The sequence below is a fragment of the Rhinolophus sinicus genome, linkage group LG03, assembly GCF_036562045.2.
Source record: "Rhinolophus sinicus isolate RSC01 linkage group LG03, ASM3656204v1, whole genome shotgun sequence".
Classification (NCBI taxonomy): domain Eukaryota; kingdom Metazoa; phylum Chordata; class Mammalia; order Chiroptera; family Rhinolophidae; genus Rhinolophus; species Rhinolophus sinicus.
Window position 1 is genome coordinate 27,597,745 of NC_133753.1, and position 20,523 is coordinate 27,618,267.

Below are 20,523 nucleotides of genomic sequence, written 5' to 3' on the forward strand. Positions count from 1 at the left end.
AAGTAATCACATTTCCTCTTCTTCCCTTTCTCTCCTCTTCTACCCGACTTTAGTCAATAATATCTTTCTCAGAGTTAATCTTTGTATTTTAAAAGTGCTTATTGTATGACTTGGTTTGTCAGCATTGAGGAATGTTTTTTGACCCCCCGTTATTACAGATGTAGCAATTAGTAAACTTTACCTCTCATCTACTTTCCCCCTCCCTCTACCAATATTTGTTCATTGTTTATATATTGTCAGGACACATCATTTTTACATTCTTCTCAATCACTCTAACGTGTAGAATTATTTTAGCTTTAGTCCACAGTAATTGTATACAAACCTTGCTGCCAATATTTTTTCCATAAGTTTTTTTTAATTATCTCTTAGTTGACTGACATTCATCCACTGGTAGTTTCCTCAAGAAAGGTTCATAGAATTAACATTCTCTGAATTCTTTCATGTTCAAGACTATCTGTAGTCTTTATAGTTGAATCGTAATTTAGCTAGATATAAAATCTTTGGATAACATTTTTTTTTAAATAAAATCCTTGGATAACACTTTTGTTTTCCTGGAACATCTTTTAAGGATTGCTGCACCGTCATCTGGCATTGAAGGTTGTTGTAGAGAATTCTGAGGCCAGCCTGATTTTTTCCTCCCCTATAAGTGACTTGATCATTTTGCTTGATTGATCATCTTTGAAATCTAAGAAATTTAGTAAGATGTATCTGTAGGTTGACTCTTCTGGTTCAACTTTTTTCTGATACATGGTATAAAGTCTTTATTTCGGAAAATCATATTCATATTTAATCTGTTCTATTGTTTTGCTCTTCTTCTACAGAGACTCTAATTATGTATATTGAATCTTATTTCCCTACATTCTGTATCTATCATTTTATCACTACCCTTTTTTTAACTCTTTGTTGCCATTCTATTTTGTTTGCCTTTCTCACTTTTCTCTTCCATGTCCCTTACTAGGGTTTTCTTAATTGTCTATTATTTGTATTCCTTCCATTTCACCATTAGCTGTCTGATACTTTGTTTTTCCTGAGTTCTCCTGTTAGCTCACCATCTCTTTCCTGTGTTCTTCCCCACCCCCCCCGCCTTTTTCCACTTCTACCCTCCTCCCCCCCAGTTCAAGCCGTTGTTTCTCAGTCTAGTTGTGTAGAACACATCTCCCTGGCCCAGGCTGGTATTATAAGTGTTGCGCTCCCTCCCCATCCCCCCACCCCCGGGCTGAGGCAGTCAGTCGCTGGCTGCCAGCTGGCTGCTCACAGCAGCTTACAGCAGCTCTCGCCGGCTGCCAGCCACTCACACTGGCCACTGGCCACTCATGGCAGCATACGGTAGCCCACAGCAGCACACAGCAGCTCATGCCAACCTCCGGCTCCTCACAGCAGCCCAGCTCCAGGGAGAGCCGTTGTTCACAATCTTAGCTGTGGAGGACGCAGATCACTGGCCCATGTGGGAATCGAACCGGCGACCTCGGCGTTAGGAGCTCAGCGTTCCAACCACCTGAGTCACTGGGCTGGCCTTCCTGTGTTCTTTTTCTCTTCAACTGTTTATTTTGAAAAATTGCAAACTGACCAACATATTGGAAGAACAATACAATGAGTATCCATGTATTCTACACATGGTTTCACCAATTGTTATCATTGCACCATATCTGCTTTTGCTTTCTCTATGCACATACACAATACACACAGTTTTCCAAACCATTTTAAAATACATTGCAGATTTCATGACACTTCATCCATTAAGACATCAGCTCGCATCTCCTAAAATGAGAACATTATCCTATATAACCACAATACCAATTTAATTAATTCCACAATATCATCGAATATATATACTCCTTATTCAAGTTTCCCCAACTACAAACATTTTTTTAAATGTTTTTAATTATCTTTTCAATCCAATATCCACTCATACATTTATTTCATTTGGTTATGTTTGTTTATTCTTTTAATGTAGAACAGACCCCCAACTTTTGTTATGACATTTACTTGTTTAAGAGTATGTGCCAGTTATTTTATAAAATGTCCCATATTCTATATTTGTCTGGTTAGTTCTCTATATTCCATTTGTTTTACTAACTCTTGTATTTCCAATAAACTGCCAATTAGGCCAAAAGGCTTGATGAGTTTCAAAGTAAACATGTTTTACTATAATTATATTGTGTGTTTCATGTTGCACTCCTTCAGGACACACATGATTTCAGGTATCTCACTATTAATAATTCCAAGTTTGATCACTTGGTTCAGGTGGATAACTTTCAGGTTTTGCCAATGTAAATGTACCTATCTTACCTCTATAATTACTAATTAATCTATATGGTGAATGGTGATACTTTATCACCACATGAATGTCCCATTCCCCAATTACTTTTTACCCAAAGATTTACCATCTACTGATGATACTTACCTAAATGAGCTATTACGTTAGGGGTTCCAAAATGGTGATTTGTTTTAAAAATTTTTATTTTTGTTCTTGTATTTCTGTTTTGTGGTCCTCTTTCATAGAAGCAGTTGCATTCACTTTTTCAAATTCAATGGCATGTTTGGACAGTTTTCATCTGTTCTGTGGCAATGTTTTCCTGGTGAGTATTCTTCAGTTGTTGGAAGCTTTTGCTATTCCTTTCCTCTTTAACTTTATAGTGGATTTAATTTGATGCTGTGTATTACTCATTATCGAATGGGCTAGTTTGCATCCAAGAGGCTCCCACAGAGGAGGCCAGAGTAGCCTTCCAGATTTCCAGCCTTCCATTAGCCAGACACAGGCTGCTTCCTGTGACTACTGCTCATCCACCGGATTCTTTGTGTGGCCCTTTGTGGAGATTCCTGTCACCAAACCCTTATTTACGCAGGATTCCAGAGGCCCATGGGGCCATTGCTGTAGAGTATTCATCTCTAGGTGGTTCCTCATAGCAAGCCAAAATCCATCCCCACCCCCACCCCAGAGTGCTTCACACCCTGGTCCCTGTCCTGCCCTCTGGAGTCCCACACAAAAAGCCTTATCTCCTGTTTCAGCAAATATGAAACTATGAGACCCCCTCCAGGCCTGGTGCATTCCAACCCAACCAGGAGGCAAGTGTGTTTCGGAAGACTGCTCCCTGTCTCCCACCTCTGAAGGTACTACCCTGCTGCTGGGATGGGCGGAGGGAGGCTCACAGGATATGCACACACTGCACAATTGCCCCAGGCGTGCTTATCTTTGCCTGTCTCTCTCTCATGCTGTTTGCCCAAAGCCCAGCTCCCAGCCTCAGACACCCAGGCATAGAACAAAAGTACAGCTGGGGAAAAAGTATAGCAGGAAATTGGAAAGAAAAGCCTGTGCATCCCTGCTTCCTGCTCAGCAAGTTTCCCAAACTCGGGGGAGGGGGGGTCCCCAGGCAGCTCTCAAGGAAGAATGGACACAAACAAACCTTCCCAGCCAAAGTGCCCTCAGAGCTGTCCTTTGGGGACCCCAAGCTTCCCGAGAGCCCCTCGGCCATCCCCACAGGCTTTTCCCTCCGGAGGTGAGTGTATTCTCACGAGACCTACACCATCTTGGATTGGGGATAGAAGAAAGGTTTCCTCAGCACAGGAGAGAAGGACACAGGCACCTCTCATCTCCCAGGAAAAGAGTCATGGACACATCTCCTCCTAAAGGCACCTACATTGTCCCACTGAGACAGGTTAGTCAGCATGTTGTTAGGCAGAAAGGAAGGTCCCTGGTGGAATAAACAAAAGGCAGCCATATCCTGAAACTCCAAGTTCTGGAGTAACTCCTTCACTCCAGGACAAAATGTAACAGTGCTTTGAGGTTAATAAATTATCTCATAAAATTCCTTTTGTGGGACAAATGGAACAAATCTGATACATAGGAATGGGTTATTTTGCTAAGCCCTTCAGGATGGGCAAACAGAACAAATCTGATAGATGAATTCCATTAAAAGGCACCAGCCCTCTTCCCCCCAGGCCAGGGAAGGTATAAAAGTAAGAACTTTTGCGTCAGTCAGGGGGCATCCCATTCGGGAGCCTCCTCCCGCTCAGGAGCCGCATTTCTTTGCTTTTTAATAAACTACCCTCTTTTACAACTCCTTGCCTCTCCTTGGTCCACGCTTCCATTCTTCGGTTTCACGAGACACAATCCCGGCACTCACTCACTCACACAGAAAAAATCTCCTATATCACCACAACCCCTCGGGATATACCTATATTCCAGAAGGAAAAGTAACACTCTTTTCACTCCCAAGGGTTTGGAGGAAGATGGAAGTGACCTGCTGGGCGTGGCGAGAGCACCTCGTGAGGCATCAAATACTGAGCAGAGTATGAGAAGGGCTGGACCTGGACTGCTGCAGGCCGTGGACGGGGCCTCAGGAACAGAACGTCCGTGGGAGGGCTCAGTGTGGGGCAAAGGAAACAAATAAGTTCTCTTGTCCCAGAAGCAGCTAAGTGGGAAAGGAGTGTGAGTGGCACCCAGAAGAGATAGAGCAGGCCGGGCAGACGAAGCTCTGGGCGCTCTCCTGTTTGGGGCCACAGCCAGTTGCATCATCCTTCTATTTGCATTCTGGTCTTGACCACCTGCCAGAGTAGGACATATCAGACCTGCTCCAGCTCCCTTTGTCCTGAAACTCTGCCCTGGAAGGTGATCGAAGAAGGTGCCCTACAAGGACTGAGCAGGGGAGGCAGTCAGCAGGCCAGCCAGGCTGTGCAGGTCTCTCGGCCTTCTGCTGCCGCACGGGAGAATGGAAGCCCACAATGGGTCAGCCCCGCTCAACTTCACCCTGCCACCCAACTTTGGCAAGCGCCCCACCGATCTGGCACTGAGCGTCATCCTGGTGTCCATGCTGCTCATCATGATGCTCTCGCTGGGCTGCACCATGGAGTTCAGCAAGATCAAGGCTCACTTCTGGAAGCCCAAGGGGCTGGCCATTGCCCTGGTGGCGCAGTACGGCATAATGCCCCTCACCGCCTTTCTGGTGGGTAAGATCTTCCGGTTGAACAACATTGAGGCACTGGCCATCCTGATCTGCGGCTGTTCGCCTGGAGGAAACCTGTCCAACGTCTTCAGTCTGGCCATGAAGGGGGACATGAACCTCAGGTAGGCCTGGGAATGAGGGCCATATTGGAGATGTCACAATCAAGGGGAAGAGCTGGGCTAAAGCCAGGAGGAGTGAGTGGGGGCTGGGTGGATACTAGGGCAGGGGGTGGCAGGCATTTTTTGTCAAAGCTTATGCTGGGCTGGGGGCAGGAGCGGGGGTATGTCTTGGGTTAAGCAGCAAGCCAAAGGGGGTCCGGGCATCCTGGAGACCTCCCTACTCCCAGAATCTCAAGTGGGACATAACAATCGTCTTGAAGGAGTACTGATTTAAACCAAAGGGGCCTGTGGGGAACGTCACCTGCCTGCAACGGTAGGCAAGTTGTCTGCTTTGAGGCCACGTTCCAGACATCTCCATGGAGATCAAGGGGGCCCCAATCCCTGCAAAGCAAGCAAGAACTTCCAAGCTCCTATCCAGGCAGATGGAATGTCTCCTCTTAGCTTCCCGCACACCCTCCCATAAGACGCAGGAACACTTCCATGCAAAGACACAACCAGGTAGATCCAAGAGTTTCCCAGCACCAGCCAGATTATTCTGGGCCTAACCTCAGCCAAACTGGGGTGTTTGGGGGGTGGGGGAGTCAGCAGCACTCCCTATGCTGACTGAGGAAACTCACCTGCAGAAGCTCCTGCCTTTATCTAAGCCTTGTCTCGGGCCTCAGTGGAGATGCTTTTCTATTCCAGGTAGGGCTGTGGATTCAGACAGTCCACCTGTGTGTCTGTCAGCACCCCACTCATTGTCAAACTTTACTGAGGAAATGAGCCAAGAAAGGACTCCCCTCCCGGTGATGCCAAGTGAGGTTAGGGTCGATTTTTAAATGAAAAACCGAAAGCGATAGTTGGGGTTTACCTGGACCTGCCATTTGAACTGCTCTGGACTCGCCACCAGATTCAGCCCTCACTGAGGTCGTTGATGGGAAGAGAGGGACACAGAGGAGGTTGGCTTGTATAGTCTCCCACGGGAACATATTCAATGTCCAACCACCTCACTGTGAGGAAGTTCTTCCCTCTGTCTAATCAAAATCCCTCTTGCTGCAAAGCAAGCCCTCAGTTTTGATCTGGCCTCTGGCCAAGGCTCGTCATGGCCTCTGTGTCCTGAGAAACCTGGGCTATATCTTAATTCTGGTTCAGAAGGGATGCAGGAAGTCAGGTGTCAGGGAAGGGGTGCTCTGAGGGCTTTGTGGGTCTGCAGAAGCAGCAGAACAGAGTGGGACCACGTAAAGGGCAATGTGGGAGTTTTTAAGTGTGAGTGACCAGATGTCTCAGCCGCTGTACCCGGTGGGTGCTAATGAGACCTCTTCAGTCATACCTGCATTTCCGAGGCTCAAGGCCCATCCCCAGCAGGCCTCCAGTGACTCGGGAATGTGACCCCCCAACATGTTCTCCTGCTCAGCCTCCTTGTCTGGGCACCTGGGGGCTGTTGCTTCTATCTAAACCCCACAAGAGATAATGTTCTGCTAAATGTCCACCTTCCACCATAAAGCCCCTTCCCACAGACGAACCACCCATGAACATTCCGCCATGCCTCAGACCGCACGGGCAGAGCGTGAATCTCATCATCGCCCATCACGTGTTGCCAGACTTCCTATTCCAATTTGAGTTCCATTAGGACAGCTTGTCAAGTGTATTATAATTGCGACAATGATACTGACAAGAGGAAACAGCCAGGCTCTGTGCCAAGCACGTTACATGAGCTCCTCATATAGCTTCCTGTGAGGAGGTGCCCTGTAAGAGCACCATTTGAAGATCAGGAAACTGAGCCTGGAGGGCTCCAAAGCCTGTGCTTTTACTCAAATACCTTCAGGGCCAGGCACACACATAAATGAACAAAATGGCTGAAGGCTGATTGCCAGCTTCAGAGGCACGGGCCTCCCTAAACAGGGCAGATGCCATGCATTGCCACCATGGGTGTCCCCTGGGAGCGGGAAGCCACCACTGCCACAGCTTCCCACTTTTCAAGAGAAGGTAGAAACTCCCTTTTTATGTGAAATCTCCAAATTTTTAAATATTGGTAACTCATGCAAAATTTTTAAAAACACTACGCAAGCCAAACCATACATATCAGAGGGCCAGATGTCACACAAAGGCTGCCAGTTTGAGACTTCTCTTTAAGCACAACACTATCCTATTTCCCATTTAGAGTAGGGAGGAATCTTCAAACCCCAATTCCACTCTAGACATGAGAAAGCTGAAATCCAGAGACTTGCCAGAGGTTTCCCAGAATTGATGAGAAAATGGTGTCTAGAGCCAATCCTGGGCTCTCTCTTCCCAGTGACTCTGCCTCACAGCTGGAGTGAGTCTGGGGCCACCTGCCATCACAGGCAGGCAGGAACATTCTGGGAGGCTGGACCACCAGGTGGGCCTCTCATGCCAGCCAGGCTCCTTCCTCAAGGATGCCACTTAGACAAGCTCCAAAAAATGCAGTGACCTTCAGGCAAGAGACAATGTCCTCAAAGAAGCAAGCTTGGCTTATCAGGGACAGAGAGTGCCAGAGGGAACTGGGCCCCTAAGACAACCTTTCAGTTCATCTGCTCCTCCTGACCCAGCCCACAGCAGAGACCAGAGCCAATGGCTGTGGGGACAACAGACATGGACACAACCCAAGGCTTCCCAAAGGCCTCCCCACCATGACATACATAGGAGGTCTAACCAGGATGAGACGGAAGCCATTTGGGTTCCCAGAAGTTTCCGCTTCACCACAGAGATTCTGCCGGGTCCCCTCAGTTCCCTCAGCTACTGCCTCCAGTGCCTCTATTGACAGTGTCTCACAGCCCATCCAGCAAACACAGTGTATGGATATCCAGAAGTAGGGTCTGTGCAGTGCTCTGAGAACGTAAGCAGGGAGGAAAAATAAAAAAACCAAATGTGTTCCTTTTCTCCTGAGCCCCTGAGAGGTATCCGGGTCCATAGTGTCACTATGTATGACGCAGGTTTCAGTCTTGGAACTAGCATCTGGACCAGTCACCTCCCATCCCTGTCCTTCAGCGTACACTGAGGATCGTGACAGTCACAGATACCAGCACGTTAGGAGGTGGGCGTGCGTCCCTGACCAGTGTCCAGCATTTACACATGTGGAGGAATTACCTGAAGGTCTAGCAACCTGGCTCCCACACCCCCCTGTGCACAAAGCACACCAAGTCCTAGAGCAAATTCCAGAACTCCTGACATGCCAAGCCAAAGTAAGCATGACTCCTCTGCCCAAGGACATCAAAACAAGCACACCCGTTGTGTGTGGCCTTTCTCCTCAGAAAAGATCAATAGCTAACACTGCAGTCTCCACGGGCCCCACGCCGATCTCATCCCCCTCTACCCGCCCCACAGGGAGCATCTCCCAGAATTTAGCACTGTTATAGTATCATTTCTACTATTTATACTATTTATGTACCTATCCATAAACAACACATACTGTTCTATTTGCATGTTTTTAAATTTTGTTATCAATGCTATCATGCTGCCAATATCATCTCACAATCTGCTTTTTTGAAATATGGACATATAAATAAAACAGCTACCTCGTGCGTTTGAACGGCTCTATAAGTTACTTGTATTGATCCATTCTGAACTTATCGTAACTAATGTAAGTACAAACCAGAAAGTAAAAAACATGAGAATATCGGTGTTGGGGACGAGAATAGTAATCAAGATACAAAGCAGGTGTGATGACCAGGTAATCCGGTCACTTAGTAACAATGGGTAACTTGCTGCCTTCTCTCTTGCACCACCGTTATGATCCTTCAATTATCCTGTTTCTACTGCTTTGCTGCTATTTTTTATAGTCTTTCTGATCATGGCCTCTGTTTATCTCTTTTACTTGCATGTTTTTGGCTTCTGTCTGACCATCCCTCTCATGCTGCCCACTCTCAAAGACTCAGCATTCTGTCACTGTGTCTCACATTCAAACTCCCCAAGAGAGAAAGTGCTCTTCATGTAGTTAATCCTTGTTACCTCAGGCGGACACAGCCAAGTCCAGCCGTCGCCTAGGCTCTAAGGCAGACACTCTAAGGTCGGGCGCTATTCTGTGATCCAATGGGATATAGTCAGAATGGTGGGCTCACACAGTTAGCTTTCTTCCGAATGGGCGGTGCTTATGGCAAATGCTCAGAACAAAAAAAGTTCTTTTACAAAGGCGATCAGAATGGTTCCTTCCACAGGGAATCACACAGGGATTGAAGCAGCTAGACAGACCTGGGTACAAATCCTGCTTCAGCCATTACTCCCTACGTGATCCTGAGCAAGTCACAACTCTTCTAGTCCCCAGCTTCTACATCCACCAAAGGGAGACAGTATGCTCACCTCCTGAGGCTACTGGGAAAGGAAATGGAGCAATGTATGTGAGTTGCCAGGCACACAGCCGGCGCTCAGCGAAATAGTCTCTATTAACGGGCTTTCTCTCTGCGCTCTTCCCATGTCTCCCACCCAGCATCGTGATGACCACCTGCTCCACCTTCTTTGCCCTGGGCATGATGCCCCTCCTCCTGTACATTTACAGCAGGGGGATCTATGATGGGGACCTGAAGCAGAAGGTACCCTATGGAGGCATTGTGCTGTCACTGGTCCTGATTCTCATTCCTTGCACCATAGGGATCTTCCTCAATGCCAAACGACCACAATATGTGCGCTATGTCATCAAGGTAAGAACCCGGGGTCTGGGCAGGGGGAAAGAAGACCGCTTTCATCTCAGTGTGTGGCTTGAGGCAAGTCATTTGAGCTTTTTTGTGTTGGTTTTTTTTCCTTATTAACAACAAAAAAAAGTCTACTATTGGAGTACCTACTTCATGGGATTGTAATGTACCTAAGAATACTTTTGAAAAGTCAGGAGGAAAAAAGTAAAACACCATTATAAGATATAAACATTATTTTAATAATAAAATTAAACTTTTATTATGCACCAACTAGATGCTAAGTTTTGTGCTACACTCTCTGAGGATTCACTGTCCACAAAGAGTTTATTTGCAGAAAGTGAAGTTAACACATGAGAAACAAGACTCAACACACTATACAATCAAGCATTGGCAGAATGCAAGGGGGTGAGTCTAGTGAGGGCCAGGTGGTCAAGGAAGGCTTCCTGGAGGAGACGGTCTTGAGCCAGACCATGAAGAAAGGATAGGATTGGGGTAAGCCTGGGGAGAAGTCTGAATGGAGGAGTTCAGGGGAGGACCAAGGGCAAACGTGGCTGACTAGACAATAAGCCCAATGGGAAGACGTGGTGTGTCCACTCCCAGCATTTCAGGAATGGGATGGGAGGAGCATGGAGTGAGTAGGACCCCAGAGCAGTTAGGGGAGCGCTGTGGTCACAGACAGGGCATCATGCCACTGTCTTGCCCTTGGAAGGATCACGGACTCTTGGAGTGCAACCATGGTCCCGCTGCCAGCTTTTGTGACCTTAGCGCTCCGTCCCTGTCAATCTCCACTCTGGCTCACTATACATTACTGCTCAGGAAGGACTCTGCCTCCTGACATTCTGAGGTCCTGTTTCCATCCTGCCCTGGATCCACGCCCTTGGCCCAGTCTACACAGCATGCTGTTATACTTGCAAACTGAAGCTTGGCAGCAGCTTGGCCCCTAAGACCAAGAAGCTGGGTTTTCAGGGTCGTTTATTTTCACACTACCATTGTCAACAGTAGTTTTCGCCCTGTCCTGGTACAGTCCTAAGAGCGTGGCCACAGCTCCCCTTCCCATCTGTTGGAAGACATGGACATCATTCCTCCTCCTGCCGTGGCTGATCCCCCACTCTGTTCTCGATGGCATCTTCCATCCTCTCCATCCTTGCTTCTCAGAGATCTCCTTTTGATCATGTTCCCTACCTTTGCAACCTTCCCCATCTCATTCTCATTTCTAGAACTTCTCTATATTAATTCTTCACAATCAGCATGATACAGGTCACAGCTCTCCTATCTTTAAAAACAAAGCAATCCCTCACCTCCCATCCCAGCCAACACCTCTCTTTCCTCCCTGCTTCCAAGCCAGGCTTTGGGAGACAACCTTCCCCACACTTTCCACTTCCACACACGGCTACTGGGGCTGCTCTCACAAGTGACCAGGCCCCCAACAATGAATCCTGCTCTTCTATCCTCCTTGGGCTCCATCCACTCAGCATCTTAATGACCACTTACTCCACTTTCTTCACCAAAACTCAATTCTTCCTTGACCTTTTGGCAGCTTTCAGTATGGTTGACTTTCCATACCAAAAGGTACGGCCTCCTCAGAAGCCTTCCCCCTCAACTTTAGTGGCTCGAGCACTCCCATTTTCCTACAACATCTCTGGCACTTCTTTTCAGACTCCCTTGTGAGTTCTTCTGGTAAACGTTACTTCTCTGCATTCAGCTCAAGCTTCTGCTTTTCTTGCCAGGCTTCCCTAAGCCCAGGATCTCCTTACCATGAGATCTCATCCATCTCAACAAACATCTACAAGTTGAGATGATTTCCAGAACTGCATCGTCAGCCCTCAACTCTCCTGACTCCAGAATCCATTTATTAACTGAGAAATCTTTCTACATGAATATCCCTCAGGCATTTAAAACACACTGTCTTTCATTAAAATCATTTCCTCCCCAAATCTGCTCCTCTTCTCCCCCGATTATCTCGATGAATGGCATTCAATGGGCCCAACTGCCTGAGCCAGAAACCGGAAGTGATTCTCAATGCCCCTTCTCCCTCCCCACTCACACTCATCGGTGATTGTCAACTCTACCTGCTTCTGCTTGAATCCATCCTGCGTCCACTGTCTTCATTCCGGCCACTATCCTCTCTCACTAGACAACTGAGCCTTCTAACCTGGCTCCCTGACCGAGTTTTACCCTGAAGGTGGAAAGTACAAATTGTTGTCCTGTCACTCCCCTGCTTACAGCCCCTCACTGGTTCTTTACTCTCCTCCAGGATATAAACTCCTTAATGTGGTTCCTCAGGCCTTTGGTCTCAACTGACCTCTCCAGTCTCAGCTCTCTTTTTTGCATGCCATTCCCTCCACCTGGAACACTCTCCCCTCGCCAAGTCCCACCTCACTCACTGGGCTCACGCCTATTCACCCTTCACATTTCAACACAAACAGCACCTCCTCCAGGAAGCTTTCCTCAACCCACAAACCTGGGTGGGATTAGGATGCTGGTATTTACATGCATAGCACCCAACACTGGCCTGTTGCAGCATTTATCATACTGCATTATAAATACATCTCTGTTTTCGAACGTCTCTGTTGACGAACATTTCAGTTTACGAACGCTAGAAGTAAATGCTTCGGTTTTTTAACACGCTTCGGAAGTCGAACATGTCATGTGGCTTCCACTGAGTGCAAGATCCTGAGGCCTAGCTGTCGGCTATTTTTGAACGTTTCAGAACTCGAACGGTCATCCCGGAAGGGATTACGTTAAAAAACCGAGGTACCACTGTACCTGTATGTTTTTATGCCCTCGTAACCTCGAGTTCCTCAAGAAGCAAGATCCTATGGCTGTGTCTTAACACTGAACCCCAGCACCTAGCACAGTGCCCCCACAGCCAACACCTGAGAAAAAAGGGCAAGTTCTGTCTCCCACATGTTAGCAGGGGGGAGAAAAGAACACAACAGAAACATGTTGTGTTCATCATTTCATTTATTCAAATAGTTTGTGGGGGTATAAGAATAAAGAAAAAAATCACAGAATGTAAAAATGTAAAGTGACCCCTGATATGACTTAATGGAACTCTGCCCTCCCCCATTTTATAGATTACCAAACCAAAAACTAGAAACCCAAGTGCAATTGATATAATATATGCCTCCTTTTTACCTCGGAATAATTTTAAAGTGTTCTGAGGACACAAAAAGAACCTCAGGTCTTAGAGTTGGAAAGGCCTTCAAGATGAAGTGCAGTCTCCTGCCTTATTCCTATTTTATAGGTAGAATAACTGAGGCCTGGGAAAGTTACTTGGCAGAGCCAGGATTATCAATCACCCTCCTGTCCGGTTGTGCTGCATATCCATTGCTCAATTCCACAGCAAAAATGGAGTCAAACTGACCCCAGAAAACATTAAAAGGGCTAAGATACACCTGGGCTGGAAAGACAGGGACTGGTAACAGAACCACAAAACACAGGTGTACACTGGACCCAATTTACCACAGCTAAACCTCCAAGGTTTAACAACCGGAGGCCAATAGCTCTATTTCTCAAATACTCCCAAACAGGAACCACTTTTGTGGGAATGCAGAGACAAATGTGAGGTCCCAATGCAAAAGCTGAGGTTTCCTTGCGTTCATGGCTTTGAGGGCCATGGTCATCCTTCATCTGCCTGTGCCATAAAATATAGTAAGTTATAAACTGAAAAATGAGCCAACAATCCTCCCAACCTCTTTGCACACTTAACCTTCCTAGAGACTTTCCAATCAAAATTATCCAATTTCTGAAAACTGGGTCTGGCAGGTTATCTGCTCAAACTCTGCTCAACCCGTTGCGCCCCCTAGTGGGAGGTTATATTTAGATGTGCCGAGAGATGATTTCAGGGACACCGCCTTGGAAGGGCAATTCAAGTTAACACTTGACATATGCAAGGGCTTTTTCAAGGCTATGTGGTCAGCTTGATGAACCTGAGCATGCCATGGCCCAGGAGCCACTTTTACCGTAAGTCATCACACTCTTTAATAAGTGTCCCCTGTTACATTGGCTCAACCAATCTGTTTGCTTTTCCTATACGTGCTGCTAGTGATGAACTGACCGGATTATCCCTTGTCACATGGCTTCTGCCAACTTGTGGCTCCTGCTACTCCAAGGCCTATCTTTTAACACTTGCTCTGCTCTCTGTAATTCTGCAAACTCCCACAATGAGAGGATCTGACTAGATGGGTCATTCACCAACCTGTGTAGGCCAACTTTGTAGGAAGATTTGGAGCCAGGTCATCTCCTGGGTCCAGCTGCTGGATTGGTTACACATGAATGAACACTCATCACAGCTTCAATCAGCTATGACAGGGCAGAGAAGTCAGGTGGTACAAAACATGGAGAAGCAACTACCTATGACCTCTGTCTCATTAGGCGGTTGTGGACATAAGATTTCCACAACTGGCAGGACTGAAAGTGACAGAATACATTGGGATGTTAATTTCCTCTCCTGTACTTATAAGTAATAACAGGAGCTACAATTTGGTGAGTGGTTCTTATATGCCCAGGTCCTGTGTTATCAACCTGAGAGGTTGAGTGACTCACCCAAATTTACATATCTTGAGACTGCCTGGGCCAGTTTTCACACCAGAGTCACACTAACGTCTGTGCTTATAACCACTCTACATCCAAGAGTGGGAGAACAAGAGTGAGGGAATGAGAGTGAATGCCCACACAAAGAAAGAGGGCATTTGGATTCATGGACAATTCCTGTAGCCCAATGTCCCCTACATTATCCATTATACTCTTTTGATGAGGTCAAAACTACTTGGTCATTAGGCAGAAGACAAATTCAAAAGGCAGAAATCCAAAAGCAGAAATCAATCTACAATGCAAGAGCAAACTGAGTAGCTCATCAGTTAAGTCTTTCAATAAAACTTGAAGGATGTGGATTATTGATGAGATCTGTCAAATTCCTTCCTATCCTGGCATGAGGCCGCTACTTGGTACATGTGATGTCTTGTATGACTACATCAGTTGGAACATGGATTTAAAACAGAAATGCAAAACTGGACGGCTGAAATTTGAGCAAAAATAAATAAATGTTAACAGGATATTGTAAATGTAATTAGTGCCACTGAATTATACACTAAAACATGGTTAAAATGGTTAACTATTATATTTTACCACAATTTTTAAAAATGACATTAGGAACATAAAATGCTACACATGTGAATGAACTGGAAACTGAGCCAATACATTTAATCATTACAAAATAAGATGGTAAGTTCAAAAAAAGTTCAGTGTGTGTGTGTGTGTGTGTGTATCTTTACTCAAAAGGTGAGACAGAGTGCCTTAAATTTGTGCATAAATTTTGTTTGAAGTGTGTTATACTCTAAAATGCAGACAAAAAAATGCTTATGTCGCATGCTGAAAAATCTTAACATTTTAATTTCACTGCAAATCTACCTATTGAAAATTTTAAATGGTAAACTGCAACTATAAAAAAATAATTTTTAAAATAAAAATATTGTCTTAATATTAACATATACTTAATATTATTAAAAGCAGTAAATGTTGCTTTCACAGCCTTTCCACAGCAACAGGGTGGTCCTGCATTGTTTCTGATGATGCCGTTATCACCCAAGATATTTCTGAAACTCCTTTTGGGAACTTCCTTCACATCCAATTTGCAGGTCCCTCAAGAAAGTAGGCTCCTCCCTTTACAGCTGTATACCATTTACCATCTAAAACCACATTACCTGACTTTATAATCCAACTTGTTTACCAGCTTCACTTCAAATGACTCTTGGCAACTTCCTGAAGTCAAATTCATCCTAAAATATATAAAGTCCCTGCCTGTAATGGAGGTATTGGAGACAAGTACAGATTCTAAAAATTACACGTAGTAAGTTCCAAAATATTTGGAGCAATGGCAGTACTGTAGGATTGTGTGTACAAGCTCCAGAGTTAATGACTTTGCAAGAAAACGTTTAATGTACAAGCTCCACTTCGCAGGGAGACGAAGTCATTCCTTCAGAGCCCCAGCACCTCCTGAGATGTCAAGCTGAAGCTGTGCTTGGCTGAGTCTTTAGTAACAAGTGTTAATCAGGTTTCTGTCCTCCAGTTTCCTAGCTACTGATAAGTTCAAAAAAGACGGGAAATAAAGGTCTTTTGTACTCCCTTCCACTTCAAATACCAACTTTTTAAAAAATGTTTTCCAGCTCAGTGCCCAGCGATGTTCCCCGCCCCCTCTGCTCTTCCCCTTCCCCACCACCCTTCTAATCGCCTTTTCTTCTTGTCCTCATTCGCAGGGAGGGATGATCATCACACTGTTGCTCAGTGTGGCCGTCATAGCGCTCTCTGCCATCAATGTGGGCAAGAGCATCATGTTTGTCATGACACTCCGCTTGTGGGCCACCTCCTCCCTGATGCCTTTCATCGGCTTTCTGCTGGGCTACATTCTCTCTGCTCTCTTCCGCCTCAGTGGACAGTAGGTATTGCCTTAGGTCTCACTGTCCCATGGGCCTCATTCTTGTCCGGGTTTCTCAGGAAAAGGCTGAGATCGGAGATCTGGGGAAGGCATTTTCTTAGCAATATGTTCAAATGCATCAACCGAACAAGGAACTTTGGACTGTGAGAAATATTGGAAACGGACGCAAGTGAATGGTTTAGGAACATAAATTGAGACCAAACACATCTAATCATCCAAAGAGCAACAACTCATGGCAAAGTCCTCCCTCCAGAGCCTAGATTCCATCTCCTGCCCAACTCCCTGGTAGCTAATGGCACCGGGGTAGCTCCGTGTCATGACAAGTGTTGATAATATTCTTCCTTTCCTTCTTTTCCTCCTTTTGTGCCTTGACAAGGACGCCACCAAGTGGCAGAGTAGCACTAAGTAGCACTCAGAACTGAAAGAGCTGTGGCCTCAGCTTTATAGTCTAATCCAATTCACAAACAGCTGCTCCTTTAGGGGAACAGGTGACTTGCGAGCTTGATGAGGGAACATCAAGCACCTCTCTATACAGAGCAGTACATTTCAGGAACTTTTTCTCTTTTCAGCCGTAATAGACAAATGCTTATGCAGGAGTCTATACATTAGCGGCAGCCTAGCCCAACCCCCTCCTCCACCCGAAAACTGAAGTGCTTTAAAAATACAATTTAAAAATCTTTTTGAAACAGGCTAATAAAAAACAATTACTATAGGATGCAACACATGGTGACATAGTAGTCAAAAGGCTGCCAATGACCACTCAAAGTCAATTTTCACAGAAACAGTGACACGCATCCCAACAGAATCAAGTGCCATCAAAGTAGTCTTCCTCATGTGCTGAGGCAGCTCTCAGGGGTTTTAGTAACAACTATTTTAATACACTAATTGCAACTCAATTTTTAAACTAAGTGTATTCAACATATTCACTAAGTGTAAACATCCCATTCTTTAATCCATAAAATGGAAAGCAAAACCAAGAGAATGTGTTCCAAAGACAGATAAATGGGGCTGAATTGAGGCTATTTTGGTTCCCCCCCCCCCCCCAATCATGTTTTGGAGTTAAAGGTTTCCAAGCCAGAAACTTGGGAACAGGACAAGGTCCCCAGATACTTCAATCTTTTACTGCATGTTGAAGTTGTAACTGTTCTATACGTAATCCCAACCTAACAAGCCAATGAGTGATATTGGCTAACTTCATCCCCCACCAGCTGGACATTTCTCCAAATTTTAATTTGGTCGTTCTACAAAAGTAGAAAAACTGTAGATTTCCAAGCTAATAAAAAAATGATCTAATAAAAACTCCCTGACATGAATCTACTAGCCACCACTTTTCTACAGGGCTGGGTGAGTGATTTTAAGGAATGAGTCAGGCTCTCTCCCATCTTCCTGTCTTGGACTATTGAATGGGTCCTGGAGCACCTGGGAGACAGGAGACAGGCAAGTGAGGCTGCTCCTGTGAGGGCATAAGGGGCTGGTTGTGTTACCTCCACAGGTGCAGCCGCACTGTCAGCATGGAGACCGGATGCCAGAATGTCCAACTCTGCTCTACCATCCTCAACGTGACCTTCCCCCCTGAAGTCATCGGACCACTCTTCTTCTTTCCTCTCCTCTACATGATCTGCCAGCTTGGAGAAGGGCTTCTCCTCATTGCCATCTTTCGGTGCTATGAGAAAATCAAGCCTCCCAAGGGTGAGTAGACTTATTCTCAGCTCCCACATTGGAGCGAGTATCTGGCAAGGGCCTTTTGCATGGGACTATAACTCGTACCAAGTCACTAGGAACCAGGTAGCACCAAGTAGGGACCTCAAAGAGCCAAGGCTACTTCATTAACTGCATTCCGTTTCAGATGGAGTTTGCCTCATGGGACTGAGGCGATTTTGGCTGCTTTAACTGGGGAGACCATGTGTAGGGCTCAAGATGAGAAAGGACAGAACTGTCTTTGTCGTTAGATAGTTGTGAGATATGAGTTGTGCAAAAGGCCCCTTATTCACTAGAGTTCAGGAAGTTTGTATTTCAGAACTAGGTTCTCATGTCCTAGAACCAGATCAGAGCCCCAGCACCACTGGAACCTGTACATCGGAAAACATTAAAACAATGCAGCCTACTAACCCTGAATTCCAAAAAAAAAAGATTCCAATTCTGGTTACAAAGTAAACTTAAGCTTATTGAACAGTAGCTATCACAACAATCTAGTTTGATATGCCTTATACCTTAATCTGATTACTACTGGATTAGTACCATATTTTGCTGTGTATAATGCACTCCTGTGTATAATGCGCACCCACGTTTTTGACCCAAATTTTCAGGGATAAAACTCTTAATTTTTTAATTCAAATTTTTATGTTTACATTTAGGTACTTGTTTTTTGTTTGTTTTACAAAGGAATTTTAGCATTTATTACTTTTAACTCATAAGTATAAATAAAAACTAAAAACATTTATATAGCTATGGAATTAGTACTATCCATGTATAATTAGTTCATCCTTATTTTTCTCTCACAAATTTGGGCAAAAAAAGTGTGCATGGTACACAGCAAAATACAGTAACTTCCTAGACAATTAACACCTATTTTCTAAGAGGCTCAGATCATTTCACTCTTCAAAATTTAATCAAATCTCAAGAAAGCTGAGTCCCTTCTTCAAAGTGGACTTTAACTCCAAATGTCTTTTTTTTCCCAAACCAGAGAACTCAACCTTATTTGGTAACATATATCAGTATTTTATATCTTAAACATCAAATCCTTCAACTCTTATTTACACGAACTTAACTGAGGGCTCTTTCAAGATCTTTTCTAAACCCCAAAGTTTGGTTTACACACCTAGGAGAAAGATATGACTTCCCCTGGTGGAATACTTATCTTATAGTATCGTGTTTCCCCAAAAATAAGTCCTAGCCGGACCATCAGTTCTAATGCATCTTTTGGAGCAAAAATTAATACAAGACCCGGTAAGACCCGGTCTTATTTTACTATAAGACCGGGTCTTATCTAACATACAGTAGCTAGAACACGGTATATTGAGGACGAGCTGCCCCTGAGCTTCTGGAGGGTGGTCAGATGGCTGTCGGTTAGAGCGCAAGCTCTCAACAAGGTTGCCGGTTCAACTCCTGCATGGGATGGTGGGCTGCGCCCCTGCAACTAGATTGAAAACGGCGACTGGACTTGCAGCTGAGCTGCACCCTCCACAACTAGATTGAAGGACAACTTAGAGCTGATGGGCCCTGGAGAAACAGTTCCTCAATATTCCTCAATAAAATTAAAGAACCAAAAAAACTCTACTGTATTGCACATATAAAGAAGTTGGGAGATGAAGTCATGAAGAGGAAATCCTCTGCTAATTTACTAGATCTTTTGTTACTAGTATTACCATTCCTTCGAGTTAAATCATGGGAGAGATGGTAGAGATGGAAAACCAAAGCACACTCTAGGGGTAAACTGGTATTTTTATCTTCCAGGTTGAACATGCTTTGTACTAATTCTTCCCTTTCTCCTTCCTCACCTGTGACCCTTTCAATCTTACAGATAAAACAAAAATGATCTACACAGCTGCCACAACTGAAGAGACTACTGTTCCAGCACCTCTGGGAAATGGTACCCATAAAGAGTGCTTCCCTAGCACAGCTTAGTCTTCCCCACAGTGGCCTGGATTCAGAAGGCAACCCAGAAGGCCAGTGTGGTAAACTACAGAGCAGAAAGATGAAAGAACACCAGTAGTGTCTGAGTCTTTCTGAAACATTTCCAGCAGTCACCATCAGGATCAAGCCTTGCCTTTAGGGTCTACCCTACTCATATATCCCCAGCTGAGAATTGGATATTTCAAAAATAAAAGGGCAGACTTTTAAATGACAACCCTATGAAAGCAGGAACCAAAACTGCCTTTTGCCCCTCCATCTCTAAAAAAACTACCCAATAGGTATATAAAAGGCACTGTTTCTTCGTTAGTCAGAAAATCGTTTTACCCTAGAATCAAACATCCGAATCCTGTTCCAAGTTTTGTGACTAAAAACGAAATAAATGTTCAGATAGCAGTAGGATTAGTAGACTCCAGAAATCCTAACCTTAAAAATTCAGATCCCATTCCTTCGCTTTTGACAGCACTACTGGGATTCAAGTTTGTGAGAACACAAACATGACACCAAGTATACAAAGCAGACATGATAAAATGCAAAAGCAATTGGTAAGACAAACTCAAAAAGTCAGCCATAATGAAACCAAACAATTTTGGAGAATACAATCCCAGAAATAGAGAAGGAAAACTTGAACAAGAAAAGCCAAGCAACAAAAACCAAAATTAAACAGAATTGTTTCACTTATCTAATGATCTGTCCCATCAGTTCATTAGGTACCAGTGGTTTTCACATTATACTAACTCAAAATTCCACATATTCAAAATTAATTGCCAAAA

The 20,523-nt window shown here is 44.9% G+C and overlaps 1 protein-coding gene across 1 annotated transcript; it reads left to right on the forward strand.

Moving 5' to 3' along the window:
• Window positions 1–4,411: 4,411 nt before the first annotated feature.
• SLC10A1 (solute carrier family 10 member 1) lies at window positions 4,412–20,152 on the forward strand. The gene is made up of 5 exons (XM_019733652.2): window positions 4,412–5,065; window positions 9,483–9,693; window positions 15,942–16,120; window positions 17,613–17,809; window positions 19,641–20,152. The coding sequence occupies exons 1-5, from the start codon at window positions 4,710–4,712 to the stop codon at window positions 19,742–19,744; spliced, it is 1,047 nt and encodes a 348-aa protein (XP_019589211.1). The 5' UTR covers window positions 4,412–4,709; the 3' UTR covers window positions 19,745–20,152.
• Window positions 20,153–20,523: the final 371 nt, after the last annotated feature.